Source organism: Polypterus senegalus, chromosome 1 (genome assembly GCF_016835505.1).
Source record: "Polypterus senegalus isolate Bchr_013 chromosome 1, ASM1683550v1, whole genome shotgun sequence".
Taxonomy (NCBI): Eukaryota; Metazoa; Chordata; class Cladistia; order Polypteriformes; family Polypteridae; genus Polypterus; species Polypterus senegalus.
Window position 1 is genome coordinate 126017779 of NC_053154.1, and position 22987 is coordinate 126040765.

At 37.6% G+C, this 22987-nt stretch overlaps 1 protein-coding gene across 1 annotated transcript; it reads left to right on the top strand.

Annotated features, from left to right (window-relative positions):
- The first annotated feature begins 15144 nt into the window (after positions 1 to 15144).
- On the top strand, positions 15145 to 22456 carry LOC120532789 (extracellular calcium-sensing receptor-like). Its single transcript, XM_039759209.1, has 8 exons — positions 15145 to 15160; positions 17738 to 17760; positions 18027 to 18241; positions 18527 to 18821; positions 19149 to 19955; positions 20033 to 20260; positions 21215 to 21338; positions 21558 to 22456. The coding sequence occupies exons 1-8, from the start codon at positions 15145 to 15147 to the stop codon at positions 22454 to 22456; spliced, it is 2607 nt and encodes an 868-aa protein (XP_039615143.1).
- The last annotated feature ends 531 nt before the right edge of the window (positions 22457 to 22987 follow it).

Genomic DNA, 22987 nt, shown 5'->3' on the forward strand with positions numbered 1-22987 from the left:
TGGTCGCGAACAGTGGACCAGCTCTTCACCCTTAGCAGAGTCCTGAGGGTGCATGGGAGTTTGCCCGACCGGTCTACATGTGTTTTGTGGACTTGGAAAAGGCATTCGACCGTGTCCCTCGGGAATCCTGTGGGGGTGCTCGGGAGTATGGGGTACCGGACCCCTGATAAGAGCTGTTCGGTCTCTGTACAACCGTGTCAGAGCTTGGTCCGCATTGCCGCAGTAAGTCGAGCCCGCTTCCAGTGAGAGTTGGACTCGCCAGGGCTGCCCTTTGTCACCGATTCTGTTCATAACTTTTATGGACAGAATTTCTAGGCGCAGCCAGGGTGTTGAAGGGGTCCGTTTGGTGGACTCAGGATTGGGTCACTGCTTTTGCAGATGATGTTGTCCTGTTTGCTTCATCAGGCCGTGATCTTCAGCTCTCTGGATCGGTTCGCAGCTGAGTGTGAAGCGGCTGGGATGAGAATCAGCACCTCCAAATCCGAGAGCATGGTCCTCAGCCGGAAAAGGGTGGAGTGCCCTCTCAGGGTTGGGGGAGAGATCCTGCCCCAAGTGGAGGAGTTCAAGTATCTCGGGGTCTTGTTCACGAGTGAGGGAAGAATGGAGCGTGAGATCGACAGGCGGATCGGTGCGGCATCCGCAGTGATGCGGGCTCTGCATCGGTCTGTCGTGGTGAAAAAGGAGCTGAGCCGTACGGCAAAGCTCTCAATTTACCAGTCGATCTACGCTCCTACCCTCACCTATGGTCATGAGCTATGGGTAGTGACCGAAAGAACGAGATCGCGAATACAAGCGGCTGAAATGAGTTTCCTCCGCAGGGTGTCTGGGCTTTCCCTTAAAGATAGGGTGAGAAGCTCAGTCATCCGAGAGGGGCTCAGAGTAGAGCCGCTGCTCCTCCGCATCGAGAGGAGTCAGATGAGGTGGCTCGGGCATCTGATCAGGATGCCTCCTGGACGCCTCCCTGGTGAGGTGTTCCGGCACGCCCAACCGGGAGGAGGCCCCGGGGAAGACCCAGGACACGCTGGAGGGACTATGTCTCCCGGCTGGCCTGGGAACGCCTTTGGGATTCTCCCGAAGAGCTGGAAGAAGTGGCCGGGGAGAGGGAAGTCTGGGCCTCTCTGCTTAAGCTGCTGCCCCCGCGACCCGACCTCGGATAAGCGGAAGAGGATGGATGGATGGACATTTTTTAGTTTTAATCGGGTTAATAGTACTGAGGTTTTAATGTGGGCTGTGTGGTGCAGAGTACATTCCTGCAACACTATCATAATGAAATTATCTATGTTAAATGCTTCGATAGCAAATGGATGGACTGCAATAATCGTAATATATTTAGAATGATGCAGTATTGAAAAGTTTTTAACAGGTATCTCCGTCTAAGTGTTTACTTTGAAGTGGCATAGAGGTCTAGTAAACGAATAGCCATTAAATGTTGATGTTTATCCAGAGTATGGCTGTAAAACAGATAATGAAATCCACTCTTACCCAATTCATTCCTTATCATTGTGGGTGATTATGACATCAAAGTTTATATTCCTTCATGTTATCCTACAGACAATGTGTTATTTGATCATGGCTTTCTTCCTTTTTTCTACTTATTTTTTTAATCTAATTCAAAAACTTAAACTTTCAAATATTTATTAATTTTTCATATTAGTTTGTATATGTCTACCCTGTGTTATTAATGTCATCTTTGTTTTTATTTCTGTTGTATTCCTTTGACTATTTGTGAAGTGCTTTCAGCATGAGGCAGTATAAAATAAAATGTATTATTATTATTATTGTTACTCAGTGCCATCAGTTCTGGTTTGTTTGCTAACCTGGTCAGTGTCTGCATGGAATTTTTATATTCTCCCCATGTGTACGTGAACTGAGTTTGCATAACTTCATATATTGTTTTATAGCTGAATATAGCTCCAACGGAGCACCCCAGGTTTTGCATGTTATTTATTTATTGAATGATCTGGGATGTTACTGTAACAGATATTCAGTATTTAATGTAAACGGTATGCAAAATTGTCAATCTGTTAATCAGTTAAGGTACAATATGAATGATATAGAATTTGACAACAATAAAAACTGTATTTTTACACTTGCAAAACTGTGTCTGATTGGACATTTATGGTGAGTAATAAAAAACTAATAAATTGTAACAAACTAAAAGTTAACTGCTGAAAAATTAAAACTAAATAAAAACAAGAAATAAAATTAGAAAGTGGCAAAAAACTGTCTGAGAAACACCATTGGGCAATACAACCCTGTGTGACAACTATTTTTTGATTCCAGTAAAATATTCCAGTTTATTTTGATTCAATAAAATACATTGAATCTGAAAATGCTAAAAAGATGTTTTTTGTTTTTTTTTTGTCTAAAGCGGCTTTTCTAATAAGAGAATGGTGCCTATTCTAGTTGCATGGTGCACAGGAAACAAACTACGCTTGAGTAAGAACATATTTAATTCCATTGCACACACACTCTCACTCACAATGGGTCACTTTAGAACCACCACTTCTCATGACAGTGTGGAAGACTGAAAACCCGCATGAAAATTCTAAGAACAGGGAAAAAGAAAATCATAGAAAGATCCAAGCAATATAAAATGGCTATGATATTCATTTCATTGTAGTGTCAAAGTATGTGTTTTTTTTATGTAAGAAATCCTTAACAGGTCATTTCAGAGTTATGTACTGTATAGACAATTAGCGACGAAAAGGTCAGAGGTCCAGGCATCACTACAAGATCAGGACATAAGTGGGCGGTAGACATGACTATTGCACAGGCTGAAAGTATGCTGAAGCTAATGAACATCACAGTGAAATTATGCTTGGGGAGAGAAGGGCTTGGAACCACCCATTTTCAGCAATGGGGATAAGCAGACCTAAAGCAAAGGAGATATATGATTTGAGCCAGGATCCAATCCCTATTGGAGGAAGGGCAAAGGGCAAGGGACATGAAATTTGGCTCACAAGGAGCCTGGACAAAATGGGATCTGCCAAACCACAAGATCACATTGCCAGAACTTTGGAGGATGGAGCCCTTCCATATTTCTTTCCTGCTCCGATCAGGGAATAAGGGAGGACCCACTGTGCAAGGTATGCAGGGAGAGAAGCACACTGGCACACATACTGGTGGGGTGCAAGATTGTACTTTGCCTGGGAAGATATACAGTAGATGGCACCATGACAAGGTTCTCAGGGCACTGGAAGATATTTTGGAGCAGAAGAGACGGGAGATGCATCCATCCCACGTGAGTATAGGTCCATCATTTCAGTTCATCAGAGAGGGGAAGAAGCCACCATCCTCAAAGAAGACCAAGAAGTGCCTTTTGCAGCTGGCCCGACCATGGGAGACAAGTGTGGACCTGGGTAGGAAGCTACATTTTCCCCAGGTCATTCAAACAATTCTAAGGCTTGAGATAGTCATGTGGTCAGAGGAGGTGAAGTGGATCATCCTGATATAACTGACTGTTCCATGGGAAGGTGGATATGAACAGTCCTCAGAGACGAATTTGGACCAACAATGCAGGGAGAAAGAGTGTCATCTCTGACTGTTTGCAGTTGAGGTAGGTTGCAAAAGGATCCCTGTACAATTGGTGTGGAAGATATTCACTACCCAGGGAAAAGAAAGAATGGAAAGGAAAATAGCTGCTTGCAGGTTGGTGCTGAAAAGCCTCTTACTGGCTCTGGAGTAAGCGGGAGGAGATGAGCAGGAAGCCAGGAGAAGAAGGGCAGTGACTGGCCACCACTGCCGACTTACCAACTGTAGGATGTTGTGGTTCAGGGTCGAAACATCCAATGAAAGTTTGATGCCACCTGACAACATCTCCTGGCTGAAGGCATCAGTCACAAGATGTGATGGAAGGCTTGGGAACTAAATGTATTTAATAGTTAATAGATGAATTCACATTTCCACCTTGTGTTGAAATTTTGGATGTTACTGAATGTCTCTCCAACCCAAATACACATACTTCAAACTTTTGTGCTCTCTAAATTCTGAAGTTCTACTGCAGCTAAATAAAGTATGATTTCCTTGACCTACAAAATGTCTATAATAGAGTTCCTTAGAGGAAGAGGTGTCCCCCAGGAAGCCCCATCTATGATTGGGTAGCAAAAGGGTATTTGATAAAAGAGAATAAATTGGAGCCATTGAGTTATATCTATAAAGATTAATTTGAATGTCAAAGCAACTGGTACCTACATACCAATTTAATGCTCCTTTAAAGAGAACATAACATCCATTTTTTAAAAATTTTGTCTGAACCCAGATCACAGTGCTTTTTAACAGAACAGCTTATTAATTATGTGCCAGGGCTATTCAATTAGATCTTACAGGGGATTGCCTTGCTATTCATATTTAAATGCACAGTATATTGTGCATTGCCTGGTGTAAGGAACAGACAAATAACCATTCTTGAAGTGTTATTTTACAATACAATTATGTTTTTAACAAATGTGTTTTATTATGTATTTCATTTACTTATGGATTTTTTAGCAGTGATAATTTTATTTTGTCTCACAAATTGACTGAGATTTTGTCTTGCTCGTGGATGATTCAACACTCTCCAATTACATTCCCTTCTATAGAGACAGACTTGAACTTTTTAATTTCTGCCACAGTCAAAATACCACCTCACAACGAAAATCCAGCCTTCTTCAAAGGCTCTGTAAGAAACTGAAGTTAAAGAGAGAAAACAATGAACGTGAAGAGACACCTCAACATTTTCAATTCCTTTCCCGGCCAAGGCAAACAACACGTATCAGAGTTAGTGTGGATACACAATAACAAAGGAGAAACTAATCAGGTCAGAGTAAAACAGGTTGGGGGCACACAAACAGTTTCCATGTCAATCAGTGCTGGATTCATTAAAATCGTGAATGAGCCAAAAGGTCTTTTCTCGCACAATGGTATCTTCAAGAAAGAGGCAAGAATCAGAATTCATGTTTGATATTTGGGACTTTAAATTCAATTGATCATCATTATACTACAATTGGCTTGACAAATGACACTCTCAAACTACCAAAGCTGTGTTTCTACATTGCCAATAAAGCAAAGGAGGAGTCAGATGATGAAGCCACTATTGGTGATCTGGAGGAATTTACTGATTCCAGGCAGATTACTACTGAGGATTGTGAGTGACCCTCTGGATGTGCTTCATGTTTTCATGGTTTCTGATCAAAGCAATATCAGTCTAAATTACACATTCAGTACAGATCACCCTGACATCCATAATCAGTTGATAAAGTGAAATTGTCTCCTTAAATACATGGTGATGCTTTCGCAAATAATGTGTCTAATCCTGAAATTACATTTGACCCATGTACAAATCTTGAAGAGCACCTAAATGACACTGATTTATGAGGCTGAATCCAATGAAAACATGGAACAGTTAAAAATAATAACTATACACTATGCAACCTTAGTGACATGACTGAAGCTTTCTGAACCAGAGAATTTGACCAGACCACTGACACAAAACCGCTTACGTCCACATAATTCTTTAGAGGCTGGTTGTGGATTAGGGCTTGTTAGAGATGTGTACAGTTTCTTTCTGACAAGAATTCTATGATCGGTGCACATTTGGAACAACTTTCAAAGTAACACATATCAGACATAATTTTAGTACTGACACTTGGGAGAGCTATTGCTTGCATTTTCTGGAGAGGATATAAAGATTGGAAATACATTCCAATCAAGCTTGTACTTCTTTTTCTAGAGGAGGTTCTATTTGGAAAGGTTTACAGTGACCTAATTGACAACTTTTTGCAGTTTATAACTGTCCAAGTGCAAGAAATCCTCAAAGGTTTTCTCCTCTGTTGAGCTTGATGACATTTTGGATGTTCTGGGTAATTATGAGTGTAGAAAAAGAAATTCCCCTGAAACTCATACAGTAGTTCTACTGTTGTTTGCACATTAACAACTTGTGCAGAAGCCAACGTTTGTGATAGACAGCTGGAGGGACATTATCCAGCAGCAGATTGCACTGAATTATAATCCGTACACCAAAATGTTCACTGATCTTAAAGCAGCAGAAAGAGACTGAGCATCATCTTAGAAGGTATATTAGGAAAGTAGATAAAGTAAAATTTAAAAAAAAAAAGTTTTTGTGGTTTTGTATAGAATCAGATTTGACTGTGTCAGAAAAATCACTGTTGAGTTTGTGCCTATGTCTTCTTTTATAAGAGAGCCAACAGGATGATGGTCCTGCAGCTATTTGACAATTACAATAATTTTTCACACTTTCTTGCTGAATTCAGTGATGTCCAGGGCCCTCATGCATAATGCCGTGCGTAGAATTCACACTAAAACATGGCGAACGGACAAAATCTGTGCGAACGCCAACATCCACGTTCTTCCGCTACATACGTACCAGTCAAAGTGAAAAGTAATGCACGTGCACGAGCCTACTGCCACTCCCCAACTCCTCCCAGAATTAAGCCTCTTTGAATATGCAAATCAATATAAATAGCCCTTAAACTCAGCGTTCTGAGAAAAGACAATGGCAAAAGCATAGGGAAAATAGAAGAATTTCAGCTAATACCAACTGGAGGCAAGGAAAAACATACTATTTGTTGGTTTAAACAGTGATATAAACAACAAAAGGGAGTTGATCAAGTGACATAGAGTGTCAGAGAAACTCGAAAATTCAAGTTCACAAAGTCACACAGTGTCCGAAATAAATAAGAAATGGTCAGATATCAAAGTCACCATGAAAAAGCGAGTCGTAGCCCACCGTCGGAGTGTCATATGAAAGCTTATTAGGGTACAGAGAAAAGAAAAAAAAATAGGCACACAGTGGGAAAAAAAGCACGGAACCTTAATCTCGAAATTTCCACTTTAATCACATAGTTTATTTTGTCATTAAAGTAGAACATCATAAACTTTAAATTGTTTAATTTAATAGTTTCTCAAATACCATCGTAACTAAAGTAGCACGTTAAATGCTTTGTACTGTATTTGTTCTTCTATGTGCTCCGACAGGACACAAAATCCATTCGTGATATTAGAGCTCTCTGAATAATTTAAATACTGAGATGTATACTTGTTATCATTTTCATGATGTCAGGAATTGAAGTATGTTATTAAACATGGGAACATGGTAGTGCAGTGATAGTGACAAGATGGTGTCTCGTCCAGAGATTGTTCCTGCCTCCCACAAGATACTTGCTGCACCATGTGTGACCTTCAATGAAATACTTTATTGCAGCACTACTGTCTCTTTCAAATGTACTAACCTCCAATTCCTGTCCTTCCTTTTCTTTCTCCAAGTAACCAATCACCAAACATTCAGCAAAGTAATAGATGTCAATAGATGTCAGGCCATCTGTAGGCTTAGAACGCCGATTCTTCAAAACTTTTAAGGAACACTGAAATATCTTTGTAGTACATGTTTAATTATTCTATCCATCCAGAGTTATGCCAATCCCAGCAAGAACACAGCGTGAGGCAGGAACAACCCCTGAATGGGCGACAGCTCGTCGCTAGCGCTGCGACACCGTGCCCTCACATGTTTAATTATTAACAATGTAGATTATTTAAATAACTAGGGGGCTCTGCCCCCTGCTTGCTCTGCTTGCGCACCCTGTGTTTGGTTTACTGGATATACAATACAATGCAATTTATATTTTGTATAGCCCAAAATCACCACAAGAAGTGCCGCAATGGGCTTTAACAGGCCCTGCCTCTTGACAGCCCCCAGCCTTGACCCTCTAAGACTACTACTTTTACTACTTTTAAAATGACCAGGTCGAAATGATCTACGTACATTAAAAATGCGCTATATATATATATATATATTGTGGAGGATGGCCGGCCGTTTATCCCGGCCAATACCCCCAAGCTGCCAGGTGAAGCCCTCCTTGCAGCATGTTGGTCCCCAGAAGACCAGCAGGGCATCATGGACAATGGAGTTTTTATGCACCGCCCTGTTGGATGCCATGGGGGCCACGAGAGGGAGCTGCAGGGAGGACCGAAGAGTTCTTCGTGCCCTATGACCCGGAAGTTCATCATAGAAAGAGCTACGGGCTTCCGGGTTGAAAAAAAAAGTACTATTTACCCTGACCTGGAAGGAATAAGGACTTGTGGACTGTTGGCTAGGAACACTTCCGCATCAGGGAATATAAAAGGACTGTGGGAGCTCCCAGACGGCGAGCTGAGTTGGGTGGAAGGGTGGCAATGCGTCTGGGAGCTGGAGGATTGTTTATTGTGATTTATTATTGTGAGTTTATGAGTATAGTGGTGGAGAGTGTGCTTTGTGCAGTGTGGCATTTAAATAAAGTCAGAATTTGGACTTTTACCTGGTGTCTGGAGTCGTGGACAGAGGTTCAAGGGAGCGAGAGCGCCCCCTTTCTACCACAATATATATATATTTTATACATAAAATGTATGTTGTTTTACCTTGCATAACTAAATAGCCTTTATTGCACAATAACAATTCAATATATGTATGGTCACTACAGTATTTGGATTGAATAATCGTCATGTGGGAAAAGGATAACTCACATAAATAAGTAGGGCCGAATAATGCAGTGAAGGAGCTTTTGAATTCAGCCGAAAATGATGGCTGTCCGATTAACTGCGATTTTAGTTCCCTCTCCTTTCTCTTTCTCAGACTGCTTTTTGGAAGGACGTCAGTTTCATAGTTTTTATGAACAGTTCAAAAATGCCTTTCCACATTTTCCTTCTTTGGAATAACAATGATAGATTGACAGATCAGACAAACGCACTTCAATTGTGACATTGTGAGAAAAAAATCCTCTTCCAATTCCATATCAAGCCCATAGACTCTCCAAACAATTTTTTTTAAAATCCCTTCTTTAGTCGATATAAATTGGAAAGCTAACTAGATCACAGCCCAAGTTTTGCAGTAGCTCACGCATTTGATCGTGTGTGCAGGACGACCAGTGTGTTAGAATAGAAGAGATCTCAGACTGGCCGCCCTGTATGTCAATTAAGTGGCAAATGCCATAGGGAGGATATATGATAGACTAACGTTTAAAAAATTTTTTTTTTGAATGCAACGCAATCTACCTGCACTACCTTTGCGATCTACCGGTCGATCGCAATCGACGCATTTAGCAACCCTGCTCTAAAAAGACCAGAAAAAACTCCCAAAAAAACCCTTGTAGATAGATAGATAGATAGATAGATAGATAGATAGATAGATAGATAGATAGATAGATAGAGGGAAAAAAATCAAAGAAACCTTGGGAAAGGCTGTTCAAAGAGAGACCCCTTTCCAGGTAGGTTGGGCGTGCAGTGGGTATCAAAAAGAAGGGGGTCAATACATAACAGTACAATACATAGAACAGAATAAATCCTCAATACAGAATAAAAATTCTAGAAGTACGGAGTAGAGTTTCACATTAGATGATATCACATAACATGATTTGGATTTGTTTTTAGTCCTGGAAAACTCATTCATCAAGCTGCCTCCCCCATTTTGCCATTTCACATCTGAAATAGTGCTAATCTGATGAAAGGACGCCTCTTTCCCACGATTCCTGTGATCCTCCATCAGGGATGACTTTACCTTAGGCAGGCAATATACAATTTAAAGAGATTGTTATTTTCTTGGGAATTGTTACATATACATTCTTTTCACTTTTATTTTAAAAACTTTTGTAAAAACAATACTTATCCTTTATTTGTCCTGAACGCACGCTAAGGATATCCCTTTGGATCATTTCCTGTGTTTTTGCTGCTTGCGAGCTGCCTCTTCTGCTTGTCGCATGTCGTTGTTTTAAGAGCTGGGAGCACATGATGCTTTTCTGCCACACGCAATCCAACAACTGCAAGTCTGTGGACTTGTTTTAAATGATAAATCACTGCCTGGTCTCACGTGACATTGTAAAAACAATATTTGTCCTTTATTTCTAGCCCCGGACATGGTTAAATTCTTTCTTGCAGGACGTATAACGCTGCTCGTGTTGTCAGGCAGGGAGGGGGGGCTGCTATCACGCTGTCCTTCGATCTTTTTAAAGCCTGTACAGCCACTGTCCTTTTTGCTACTTTGTCTCTGCTGCTCGCGTTGTGATCGCTTCTCCGTGATCATAAATATATACCTGACCGAATTGTGTTTTCTTTGAAATTAAACTTGTTGTTGCTTTAACTGTTAACTGTCCACAGATTCTCATAGCATATATTCCATTATTCTGTAAATCTACGTTATGTGCATTGAATCTTGCGAATGTGAAAAGACTTTTTCTGCTCTTTTCCTTTTATTTCTGACCTCGCTTTGTCCTGCTGTTTTTTCAATTACACCTGATCCTGATGATTTCCTTTTTTTGCGCTAAGGCAATCTTTTATTCGTCAACGTATCACTTATAACATATTGTCCATTATACGTTTTATATACATCTGAGACACCTGTACCTGTGTGTGCTGCTTCCCTTTACACTACTGATTTTCTTTCTTGCCCATTCTCTTTTGTCTCATGGTTCTTTTATTTGTCTTTCGTGATCTTAACGTGAAGATCACATATCGTCTCCTAGTCATTCATTCCACAGGATTTTTTTTTTTAGAATAGAGAGGCGCTAACATTTTTTCTGTATAAAGTAATAAACATATGTTGCTGCATTTCATCTTAAAATGATATTGTCATCATATGTAAATATGCACTTTATAAAGTGGCTCAGGTTGTGTAATATTATAACTGTATAAGTTTACAGTGAGGTAATTGTACTTATAAGTATAAACAGTTCTACAAGGAGCAGTTGATGGAATAATTGAGTGCGTTTATAGTTCTGAAACTTTCTGAACCGCAAGGTCTCTATAGGAAAGGCTCTGAAGCGTTTGTTGTATGAGAGCAGTTCAAATAGACAGCATGGCTGAGGCAGCGTATGCTTGATGCTGTAAAGCAATAATCCTATTTCCGATCAGCTGCTGTAGTGATGTGATTTCACACTTAGATACAGTGATATAAATACTCTAAGGAGTGCAGTGAGAGTAACGTGGAAAAAGATGATCCGCTGTGGCATCCCCTAACGGGAGCAGCTGAAAGAAGAAGGTGCAGTGAGAGTAACAATGCTAAAGCAGCTAAGGTATTTGGAATAGTTTGGCCATTCCTTGGACCATTATATTGTTACAGGTTAATTGCAATCAGATGCCTTAAACTAATAAACAATATGCGGTTAACTTCAGTGTATATGATAAAGACGCGTCAGGGATGTGGATCTAAAAAAGAAAGGGAATCCACACTGGAACAAAAGCACTGCTTTGACGCTGTGCTCCGCTAGTTTGCAAAACCGAGCGCAGAACTTGTATGCCAGGGATTGAGCTAGTGTGAAAATTTGTGTGGCTTTATGCCAAGTTTAGGTTTTATACATTGTGATTTGAGTGTGGAAACGGAAGTATGCAACATTTTTTTTGCGTACGCACCGTTTATACATGAGGCCCCAGGAGAGTAACATTTGGGTAATGGACATTGTGTTGACACCCAATTATTCCATTGTAAAACCAGCAGTTTGAATGGAGATTGCACATAAGGAACTTGTGCAGAACTGATGTTTGTGATTGACAGTTGGAAAGCTATAATCCAAAACCAGATTACACTGAATTAGGATTGGACAACCAAACTAAGTTAAACTGAATTAGGACTGGACAACCTAAGCAAACATAGATTTATGTCAAATTAACATGAAAAATAAAAGTTTTGGATGTGACATCAAGGCTGTCTGATAGACATTCAAAAATTTTTGTCAAGAATGATGGTAGTAGTAGGGTGATGCACCATGTTAGCCATTATGGATGCAATGAGAAGTCAAGCAAGATGGAGCCTGAGCTGCCTTGAAAGCTTTCATATTGGCGCATGGCCAAAACATGTGGCCCAGTGAGGACTGAGCTAGATTACAGTGTTCACAGGTTTAATCTTGGCCTGGATATATTTTGGACAATTCTGAATGAGATAAATGTGCTTGATAAAAGATTTTAAGTTAAAAGGCTAAATGTTTTGCACATTAGAGCTAGAGTATATTCCGTGTATGGCTGCCTTACACTCATTTTCTGAGATATTAAGTGAAAAATTCTTTCCCTGTACCCTGGGATTTTTGAAAGGAGGGGAATTTTAAATGTTTTTATATATTATTGAGATGCTGCCTGTCTCTTCAAGACTGACCATTATTTTTTCTGGAATAGAAATGGACAGAAGTTGAGGAAAATTGGGCAGGTTCCCTTTGGCAAAATTTCTTATTTGAAAGCAGTGGAAAAGTGTTGAAGGGAAATTAAATTTGAGGCTTAATTATTTATGAGATGCAAATACATTATCTGCCTCGCAGTTAGGAGACCCGGTTCGCTTCCGGTCCTCCCTGCGTGGAGTTTGCATGTTCTCCCGTGTCTGCGTGGGTTTCCTCCGGCGCTCCGGTTTCCTCCCACAATCCAAAGACATGCAGGTTAGGTGGATTGGCGATTCTAAATTGGCCCTAGTGTGTGCTTGGTGTGTGGGTGTGCTTGTGTGTGTCCTGCGGTGGGTTGGCACCCTGCCCAGGATTGGTTCCTGCCTTGTGCCCTGTGTTGGCTGGGATTGGCTCCAGCAGACCCCCGTGACCCTGTATTCGGATTCAGCGGGTTAGACAATGGATGGATAGATGCAAATACATTATCTATATACAATTCCCTAAATTTTAATGCTGGATGTTTTCCAAACATTAAATACTGTGTAGGTTTGAGAGATTAGAAAAAAAAAGATAATCATATAAAGGTGCAACAGATAAAAGCTTCTCTGCCTAAAAGTGCTTCCTGTGTTGGTTCCATATTCTGAGTAACTGATGGACTATTGGATTACTACTATATTGACGATAATTTGGTTTTTTGGTGACCTGCCGTATTCTTGACGCCTTCTTGGTTTCCAATTTATTTTTGTGGAAAAGATATGAAATAATCTGTCCTCTTAAAAATGCCTTCAGAAATTCCCAGAGTATTTGTACAGAGACCTCTAAGGATGCTTTTTTTCTAAATAATAATCAATTTGCATGGAGATGAATTCTGTACAGTTCTTATCAGCTAAAAAACATAGGGTTAAGACACTAGCTATGAAATAAATATGTAGGGCATTAGTGATTTAAGCTCCATGATCAGAGGGGCGTGATTGGAGAAAACAATAGCGTCATACTTTTAAAATTTAATAGTGGACAATAAATTATATAACTCAATTCTTGAGTAGCTATGATGTACTGATGAAGAGAAAGAATATGCTCTTGTATTTGTCTTTAAAAAGCTCCATTGGTCTGATTATCCATTACAAGCTGTGGTTATTTTTGCAGTATTATGTTATCACCACTGTAGTTGAAGAGCTATACAAGACTGGATTTAAAACACAATAATGATATGAGTGTTCAGATTAGGAATAGGCGCAAATACATTGTGGATGAACTTTAGATTTAAAAAACTTACCTATTACCAGGATATCACCCCTCAGGACCAGATACTACTTCTTATACTACAAATGAGACTGTTTTATGTATTAAGATTCCCACACCTCTACCTTTCTTTGTATAGCAGGAGTGAAGATTTGGCAAATCCAGTCTCTTTGCAACCAAAACTGTTCCTTGCTTATTAAGTGAGTCTCCTGTAAAAATACTAAAAATCTTGGCATTTAGACCTGTTAGGTGAGAACATTTTTGTTTTCTCTTTAGATCATAACTGAAACCTTTGAAATTCCAGCTCTTAAAGTTCACTGTTTGGTCAGAGAGACACTGCTTCTGAATTTCTGAGAAGTTCTTGTAATCTTAAATAAAGGTAGTACATTGTTTCATACAATACTTTTAACCTTGATATCACATTATTGCCATATATTATTGTTAAAGAGACTATTATTATCTTGTTGCTTACAGTTGTTGGGGTAAAAAAAAGAAGTAACCCTTACATAGCCATCACCCAGTTTGATTCCCCAAGTGAAGCTAGACCACGTTTCACAAAGTCCCTTTCCTCTGATATGGCACATCCAAAACAAACCAAACACCAAGCAGAGGTGAAGAACAAAAATGACAATTCTCTAGGTGTTGAAAGTGGTGGATGCATTCAAAGTCATGATAAAGGTTATGTTAATCTGAGTTGTGCATTAAAAATCTTAAGCCTTAACTGCTGCTCAGTGCATGTGTGCACAAAGAGTCCAGGCTAGGCTTAACTGTAATCCATGAAACCAGCCCATTATGTTATAAACCAATATATTGTATAGTTCAGTCAGTCCAGGTGAATGACAGCATGATTGCAGACTATGAAGGAATATTTCAGACCAAATAAAATAAATAAATAGATAAATAAATAATAAATATGCAATTACATAACAGTATTGTGAATTGTGACAACAAATAAAAATGCAATGATAGAGAATAAATATTCAAATGTGTTATGAAGTATGATTTTATTGTTTATTTCTGTATTTATTTCTTCATGAATTTTATGTTACATGCAGTGTAACCCTTTAAACAGGGTATAGCTTCATATTTTTGATATACCTGTCCTTTCCTCATATTTTTCTGCTTATGCAAATTATTGCAGTAGTTGATGTGGTTTACTGAGTTATTATTGACAACAGACAAGATCAAGATAGAAAACCTGCAATCTAACATGATTTCCATATACACTAGTATTTTAATTTTATGATATAAGATTTCTGGAAGAATGTAAATGTTATTGTTTATTTCCGCATGTGAACCATGTTAATTTTACAAAAAGAACATATTGCAAAATTGTTCAACTTTTGAAGGCATACAAGGGATAGGAGTTGAACATTTTCATTATATTTTCTGAAGACTGTGAAAACAGTAATAAAATGCTTTTTTTAAAAAAAGGTTTGTTAATTACCTGAAATATGGTTACATGTTAAATTTTATTTCAGTGGCATTTTCCCTGGTCAGTCATCCTGGTCCGGGTCACAGGATGGCACCTAAGTGGTTTCAACGTAGGACTAATTTATCACAGATGTGTATATGAATTTACTTAGTTATGCACAAACTATCCATTGCAATTGCATATTATTTTCACTAACCTAGAAGATGCCAAACCCATGTGAAAACCTGTGCTTGCTAAGACCCAGTAAATATCAAACCCTGTTTCATCCTGCAAGAATCAGCACCCTCCTTGGCTGATACTATTTTAACTGCACAAGCTCATTTGAGAAAAGCTATAGTGCAGTGTCCTTGTTAAGTTTGAATGTTGATTTGTGTGTGTATGTGTTTAATAGCGAGAGACAATCATTTGATATACTTGTGTCGCAGTTTATGGAAGCACAAGGACAGCATCTGGGGAGCATTTGACCTTGGAATTCCACTTGAACCCCACTCCAAAAACATGCCTGTTTTCTTGTCATTTGCCTTTTACAATTATGTTATTTCTGAGTGTTTAATTAAAGCTTACCAATCATCTTAATGCAGTTGTTAAATTAAATTAAGTTGTATAATTTGAAAGTGTTAGTGTGTCTGTTTTTAGCCAGTTGATGTCAATTGCATATTTCTATTTAAAAATTCCATAAGTGCATATTACAATTGCATTCCTTTTTTGTGCATTACAAACAAACATGTTCATCCATTGCATTTTACTTTAATTTATAAACATATACTTTATAATACAGAAGTGGACATGCCACAGTTTTAATGCTTCAACTTATATAGTTTATTCCCTGATTAGTGTGTTTATTAAGTGATTTTCTTTGTGCATTTCTTAAACTTTTTTTTCACTGATTAATAATATCACAAAACCCCTGGATTCTTTACCTTCTCACCTTTAAGTAAGTAAGATGCTGCAGATGTTCTACCAGGTGGATGTGGCGAGTGCCCTCTTCTACGCGGTGGTGTGCTGGGGTGGCAGCATAAAAATGAAAGACGCCTCACGCCTGGACAAACTTGTTAAGAAGGCAGGCTCTATTGTAGGAGTAAAGTTGGACAGTTTAACATCTGTGGCAGAGCATGGGGGCCATACAAATAACTGAGTACGATTTTGAGTTGCTGCAATGAAATTTCAGCAAAATGGACTAGCCTGCTGCGTCATTTTTCACTTTGATTTTTGGGGTGCCTTTGAATTCAGCCCAATGTAGGTTGATAATTTTCATTTCCATCAAATGATGTGGCATCCTTTTGTTCCTAACACATTACCAGTCCATATCAGTACAGATATCCAGCATGATTTTTTTTCCCCCATTGAGATCTGATGTGTTTTCAAAGTGTTCCTTTAATTTTTTGATCAGTTTATATTGACCTGTCCTGTTCTGCCCTTTGCCTCAAGTGCCCTGCCCGAGTCGACAGTCAACTGAACTCCTTTCCAATGACCACACAGACAAGAATTATCAGTTTGCTTTGTTTACTGAAGCCAGCTGGAATAGGGTACAGCTACAGATAATAAACACAGAGTAATTTGAGAAATTCTTATATAAAAACTCACAGGATAAACTTAATAATACAATTACTTATTCTTTACAGATATGTAAAAAAATAAATACCATTTAAGTAAATGGAAAACATTCCCTGTACATATTCCAGCAAAGCTAGTAAGAATGTCTGAAAAGGTACAGTATGCTTGCAAGTACTTTTTTAAAAGCAGTGAAAGCTCCCATAACAAAGGTAAGTGTAGAAATCTTTTACCTTAAAATACTCCACTAAATCATTTTAAACACTTTGACAGTTTCTCAAATATGCATCACTATAAAGAAATAAACATCTACAAAACATTTCAGCTTGATGACTCAATTAACAAAAGATTGTTTCTTAAATAGAAAAAATATTGAACATCACCACTGGATGGTGCTAATCTTAATCTTTACTTAATTCAAATAATGTTAATCAGAACGGTACATATTGTTAGATCATTTAAATGTTTTTGTATTTAAATTGTCTTTAATAAGCATACCGTTGTACAACCATCTTCATTTTTGAAGAGCTAAGAAAAAAAAAAGAAAAATAGTGATTGATTATAACATTTTTTAGATTAGTGAAATAAATGTATTTCTTCTGCCTCAAAGGTTCAGCAGCCTGAGCTAGTATTCTGTTGTAAGTTACTGTTTGAATTCAGTTTGCACATTCCACCTGTGCCTGTGAGGTTTTTCTCTTATATCCAAACAATTGTTAGTTTAATTGACAATTTAAAATTGTCCCAATGTATGCCCTGTGATATTACTGGCTCACAACATCCAGAATGTTTTATGTACTTGCAGCTTATGCTTCTAGCATGACGTCTGGTCATGTAATTCTGCATGAAATTAATTGGCTTAAAATCGATATTAGATATTTATTTGGGTGTATGGCATGCTTTATCTGCAGAGCTGGAGTATGAACCCCACATAATCTAGCATTTGACATTCAGAAAAATCAGAGCAAGATTGTGAACAAGACCAGTACTGAATTCTTATTTCTTATCAAGACTGTTGGGTGTGGACATCCACACATGTTTAATGACATTTCATTCAATTTAATGTTAGTGTTGAACTTCAGGCATAGACACTGCATTGTGTAACAAACCAAGGTTTTATATAATGCATAACATGTTTCTAGTTATTTAACCATCTATTCAGCAAATATATTAAGTGTAACACATTTTGGTCAGCTCCTCATGATTTGGAAAGCTCTTCCTGAATGCTGTAAATAACAGTTGTTTTTTGATTTGGTTTAAACTTGTGTCATAATATATTAATTGTGAACTGTTAAATCATTATTTTTTACTTTTTTATATGAAGGATGTTTTAATGTTACAAAGATACTGAGTAGAATAGAAGTGCTAATGAATTTATTGTCCCTTTATGAATCTTAATTTTAAGCCATATTCATTGTCTATAATAAAAAATAATAAACATTTCTTACTTTTAATAAGTATGTATTGATAGTGACTGAGGAGTAACATGAGCAGCCGTCAAAAAGGGTAATTAGTATTTTATCTTGACATTAGAATCATGAATGTCTTCAGGGATCCTGGTCTACATTATGTTTTTGCCTGGTTGCTCTTTTACCTGAGGCAAACTTAAATTAGTTGTCACCTATGAGGATTCTTGCTTAAGATTGCAAAGGAACATATATAAACTGCTAAAAATGTTGATAATCGCCTTTCAGGTTGATCCCTTTGAAATGCTCTTTCTGGTTGTAACTCTAATAACTCTTTTAATAAGAGCAGAAGAGCCTGCCTGTAGACTGCATGGAGACCCAGATTTACCTCTGCTCTCGAAGGATGGAGATATAATCATTGGAGGAATCTTTTCTTTTCATAGCACCCCTCTGTATGCTAATCTCACATTTCAAGACATGCCACAATCTATTACATGCAAAGAGTGAGTAGCTATGAAACAAACTGGTTACAAAGAAAACAAATCTTTTAAATTAAAAGCTGATTTTCTGAGGTAGTTATTTAGGCAGATCATGTTTTATAAAGAAACTAAATCACCTTATTTTTACATCAGATTATCAATATGTTTGTCTGTACTCTATACTTGAACAAAAAAGAAGCTTAATTTAACTAAATGTAAGCAAGTATGCTCAAAGGTTAATATAATTGTTATTAATTAAAGTATTGAATATGTTATTTATATTTCTTTTCTTGGATAAACCATTTGCAGTGCAAACATAAAAGAATTCTTATTTGCTCAAACAATGATCTTTGCTACTGAAGAAATCAATAACAGAACAGATCTTCTCCCTGGTCTTTCTTTGGGCTATAAGATTTATGATGACTGCCGTTACATGCCTTTGGCAATAAGAGCTGCAATGGCCTTAATGAATCAACCTGAAGAAGGAACAACGTCTAACATTACTTGCAATAAGAAGTCCTCAGTTCATGCTATGATAGGAACTTCAGATTCATCAACTACTAGAGGAGTGGCATCATCTACAGGACCTTTAAATATACCACTTGTAAGAACCTTTAAAATATACACTCATATACACCTAAATGTGAATTAATGTATTAATATATGTGTTATTTTTGCCAAACAAGTAAATAAGATCATTTTTTTAATGTATATAAAGCCAGGGCTCTACATATGAAAAACATTCCCAAACAATGTTGACATTTGTCTGTTTTCAACACCAAGTCACATTTTTCTTATTGTTGTTTAAGATAAATGTTAAGCAAAATCAAGAAATTAGTGTAATTATGTATCAAAAATGGAAATATTTATCATTGCATACATCATACAGTTTATAGATTTAGTGATGGTTTCAGTCTTCTGTCTTCCACAGGTAAGTTATTATGCTACATGCGCATGTCTTAGCAACAAAAAAGAATTTCCCACATTTTTCAGGACAATACCAAGTGATTATTATCAAAGCAGAGCACTGGCACAGCTTGTGAAGCATTTTGGATGGACCTGGATTGGGGCCATTAGAACTGACAGTGATTATGGCAACACAGGCATGGCGACCTTCTTGCAAACAGTTCAGCAAGAGGGTGTTTGTGTTGAATATTCTGAAGCCATTGTAAGAGCAAGTCCAAGGCAGAAAGTGCTTCAACTTGTGGATGTTATTAAAAGATCATCTTCCAAAGTTATTGTTGCATTTGCATCTTTTGTAGATTTAGAATTTTTGGTACAAGAGCTCTTAGTTCAAAAAGTTTTTGGGTTGCAGTGGATTGGAAGTGAAGGATGGATTTCGAATGAATACCTTGCAATTCCAGAAAATTACAAAGTGCTGGGAGGAGCAATTGGATGTGTAATTAATAATGACATAATACCAGGCTTGGATGACTTTTTTCAGAGCCTTAACCCATCTGGTAATCAGGTTTTGAATGAGTTTTTAAGAACTACTACAGGATGTGCTTCTTCTGCTGTTGGAAATGCAACATATGGTAATTCATGCAGCTCATTTGAGAATACTCGGAAGATTAATATCCAGTATACTGATGTCCCTGAATTAAGAATTACAAGCAATGTTTATAAAGCAATGTATGCATTTGCTCATTCACTGCACAAAATGTATGCATGTCAAGACAGTGAGGGAATTTTTCCCAATCAAACATGTGTTAAGAAAAACGGAATGGACCCATGGCAGGTATAGAGTAATATTATATTAGAAACAGTGATAGCTTTTTCTTTTTAAACATTGATTTAAAAACATCTTTTTTACAGCTACTTCATTATATGAAAAAAGTCAATTTTACAACCAAATATGGTGAGAAAGTATATTTTGATGAAAACGGTGATCCAGTAGCAAGATATGATTTAATAAATTGGCAGCTCAGCAAAGAAAGTACTATCAAGTTTATCACAGTTGGTCTCTATGATGCATCTTTGCCAGATGGACAACAGTTCCTTATGAACAATGTGAGCATTGTGTGGGCTGGAGATCAGAAAAAGGTATGTTTGCAGCTATTCTAATGCTTTCTGAATTCTAAAATACGTTAGTTACTGAGGTACCCAGTGTCTAAATGATTATCCAACTAGATTTATAAAAAAAATCCAGAGGGCAGCAGCATTAATTATCATTCTAAGATTTCACAATGTCTTTCATAAATGTTTATTTCATGGTGATAGAACATAAAGTGGAGCTACACAAAGATATTTCACTAGGCTTAAATTTAAGGCTTCCCATGCTTCAGCATTATGGAGCTCCTGTTAGGAAGTGGTAGTTCCATATATTATTTGTGGCCCCAGAGCCTGATGTTGTGGGGGTACTATGCAATGGAAAGGGAAAATTGTGAGCCTCCAGCTACTGTATATACACAGGAATTAACAGGTGGAAGCTGCAGGGGCTGTATTGTCTATGGGAATGGCAGATAGACGAACAGTATTTCTAGCTGTTAGCCCCTTTAAGAAAGTATTATGGCTCTAGTAATACAGTTCTTGGTGGCAGTAGTGATTTCAGGGATAGCCCAGAAAGGGATCCCCATAAGGGGTTTAAATGCCTTGCAAGATCAGTGAGAAACTGGTGCAGGAGGCAGAACCAAGAGTTCCCAGAAAGGTGAACCTGGCAACCATGGGATAAGTGTACTGTATAGATGATGTTGGTTGTGAGTGTATATAGGTAAGCTCTCCAACTTTTAAAATGGACACCTGGCATCAGTCTGAGAAAATCTGCACATAATAAGGTTTATTGTTTTAGGAATTATTCTACGTTCCCTGTTAATCCTCCTGTGTCTTTATATTTTAAAAATACGATCTATTTTGTTCTCTGCAAAGTACCTCCTGTTTTGTTTTGAACTGGAACCTACACTTAGGGAATTTTCAACTATTTCACCTAGTTCATTTTTTTGTTTTTTTATTGTGAATATTTCATTGCATTTTATTCCCAAATTTCTTGTTACTTTAAAGGTGCCTAAAGCAGTCTGTAGTGAGAGTTGTTCAGTAGGCACAAGAAAGGCTATTCAGAAAGGTCGCCCTGCGTGCTGCTTTGATTGCATACCATGTGCTGAAGGAGAAATAAGCAATGTAACTGGTAGGTCACAACAATATAATGATATTAAATGCTATCATTAGAGTTTGCACATTCTGCTGATGCTCATGTAGATTTTATTTGGGTTTTCATCATCCATTCTAAAAAGATGTGTATTAAGTTACTGTGACCCAGCGTGAATAAGTATGGGTATTGGCATAAACATTCATTAAAAAATAGATATGATGAGTAATATTGTGCTGTATACATTTTTAATTGCAGACTCTATTGAATGCATTAAATGTCCAATGGAGCACACAACAAATCATCAAAGAGACATGTGCATCTTAAAGGATATTGAATTTTTATCATTTGGAGAAATCATGGGAGTTTTACTGGTAGTATTCTCTTTATTAGGTGCTTGCATCACAATTGCCATTGCTCTGGTGTTTTTTCTTCACAGAGATACACCAATCGTCAAAGCTAACAACTCTGAATTAAGTTTTCTTCTTCTGTTCTCACTGACATTGTGTTTCTTGTGTTCCCTCACTTTCATTGGTCAGCCCACTGATTGGTCCTGTATGTTACGCCATACTGCTTTTGGAATCACATTTGTACTGTGCATTTCCTGTGTACTTGGTAAAACAATTGTTGTCTTAATGGCATTTAGAGCAACACTTCCAGGTAGCAATATGATGAAATGGTTTGGGCCAACACAACAGAGGTTAAGTGTTTTTAGTTTAACATTCATCCAAATGCTGATCTGTACACTTTGGTTAATATTGTCCCCACCATTTCCCAACAAAAACATGGTACATTACAAAGATAAAATTATTATGGAGTGTGATCTAGGATCAACTGCAGTTTTTTATGGTGTTCTTGGGTACATTGGATTTCTGTCTTCAATGTGTTTTGTATTGTCTTTTCTAGCACGTAAATTGCCAGATAACTTTAATGAAGCGAAATACATCACTTTCAGCATGTTAATTTTTTGTGCTGTCTGGATAACATTTATCCCAGCATACATTAGTTCTCCTGGAAAATATACTGTGGCTGTAGAAATATTTGCTATATTAGCGTCTAGCTTCGGCCTGCTTTTCTCTATTTTTATCCCTAAGTGCTACATTATATTGTTAAAACCTGAGAGAAACACCAAAAAGTTCCTGATGGGAAAAGTATAGGCAAACATTCACAAATGTAACAGTTAAATGGCTCCCTTCTTTTCACTACATTTTTAATCCTTGACTAAATGTTTATGTTAGTTAAAATTACACAGATAGCTTTAAAAGAAAAAGTTTCAACTGTGTTAGAATGGTATCCTCTTCTGGATAAGACTCTGACTCCCACCTGCCACTGCAGAGACCATTTTACTAAAATATTTAATTTGGAAACAGTATTCATCCTGCAAGGTTATAGATCCATTTGCTGTGATTTATTATCTATTATATTATATTTATTACTATCATATCATCAGAACAACATTAAAATCTTTAACATTTAGATGAAATCTGCTGTGAAGACCTTTTTGTCACGGAACTCAATATTAATGCAGTAAAACACATTGGCTAACATTTTTCAAGCCATTTCAAGAAAACAAGCCACACAAATACATGGACATCTTTATTTGTAATCTCATGGATGAAGATATTAAAAAAGGAAAACAATTAAACAGCATAATATTAATTTGCAGAGAAACGAAAAACAAAAATAAA

Excerpts from the sequence above, each read along its gene's own strand:
- LOC120532789 (XM_039759209.1), top strand. Across the intron at positions 17,761-18,026 it reads TATTCATTGTCTATAATAAA|GTTGATCCCTTTGAAATGCT; the intron begins AAATAATAAACA and ends ATCGCCTTTCAG. Across the intron at positions 19,956-20,032 it reads ACGGAATGGACCCATGGCAG|CTACTTCATTATATGAAAAA; the intron begins GTATAGAGTAAT and ends TCTTTTTTACAG.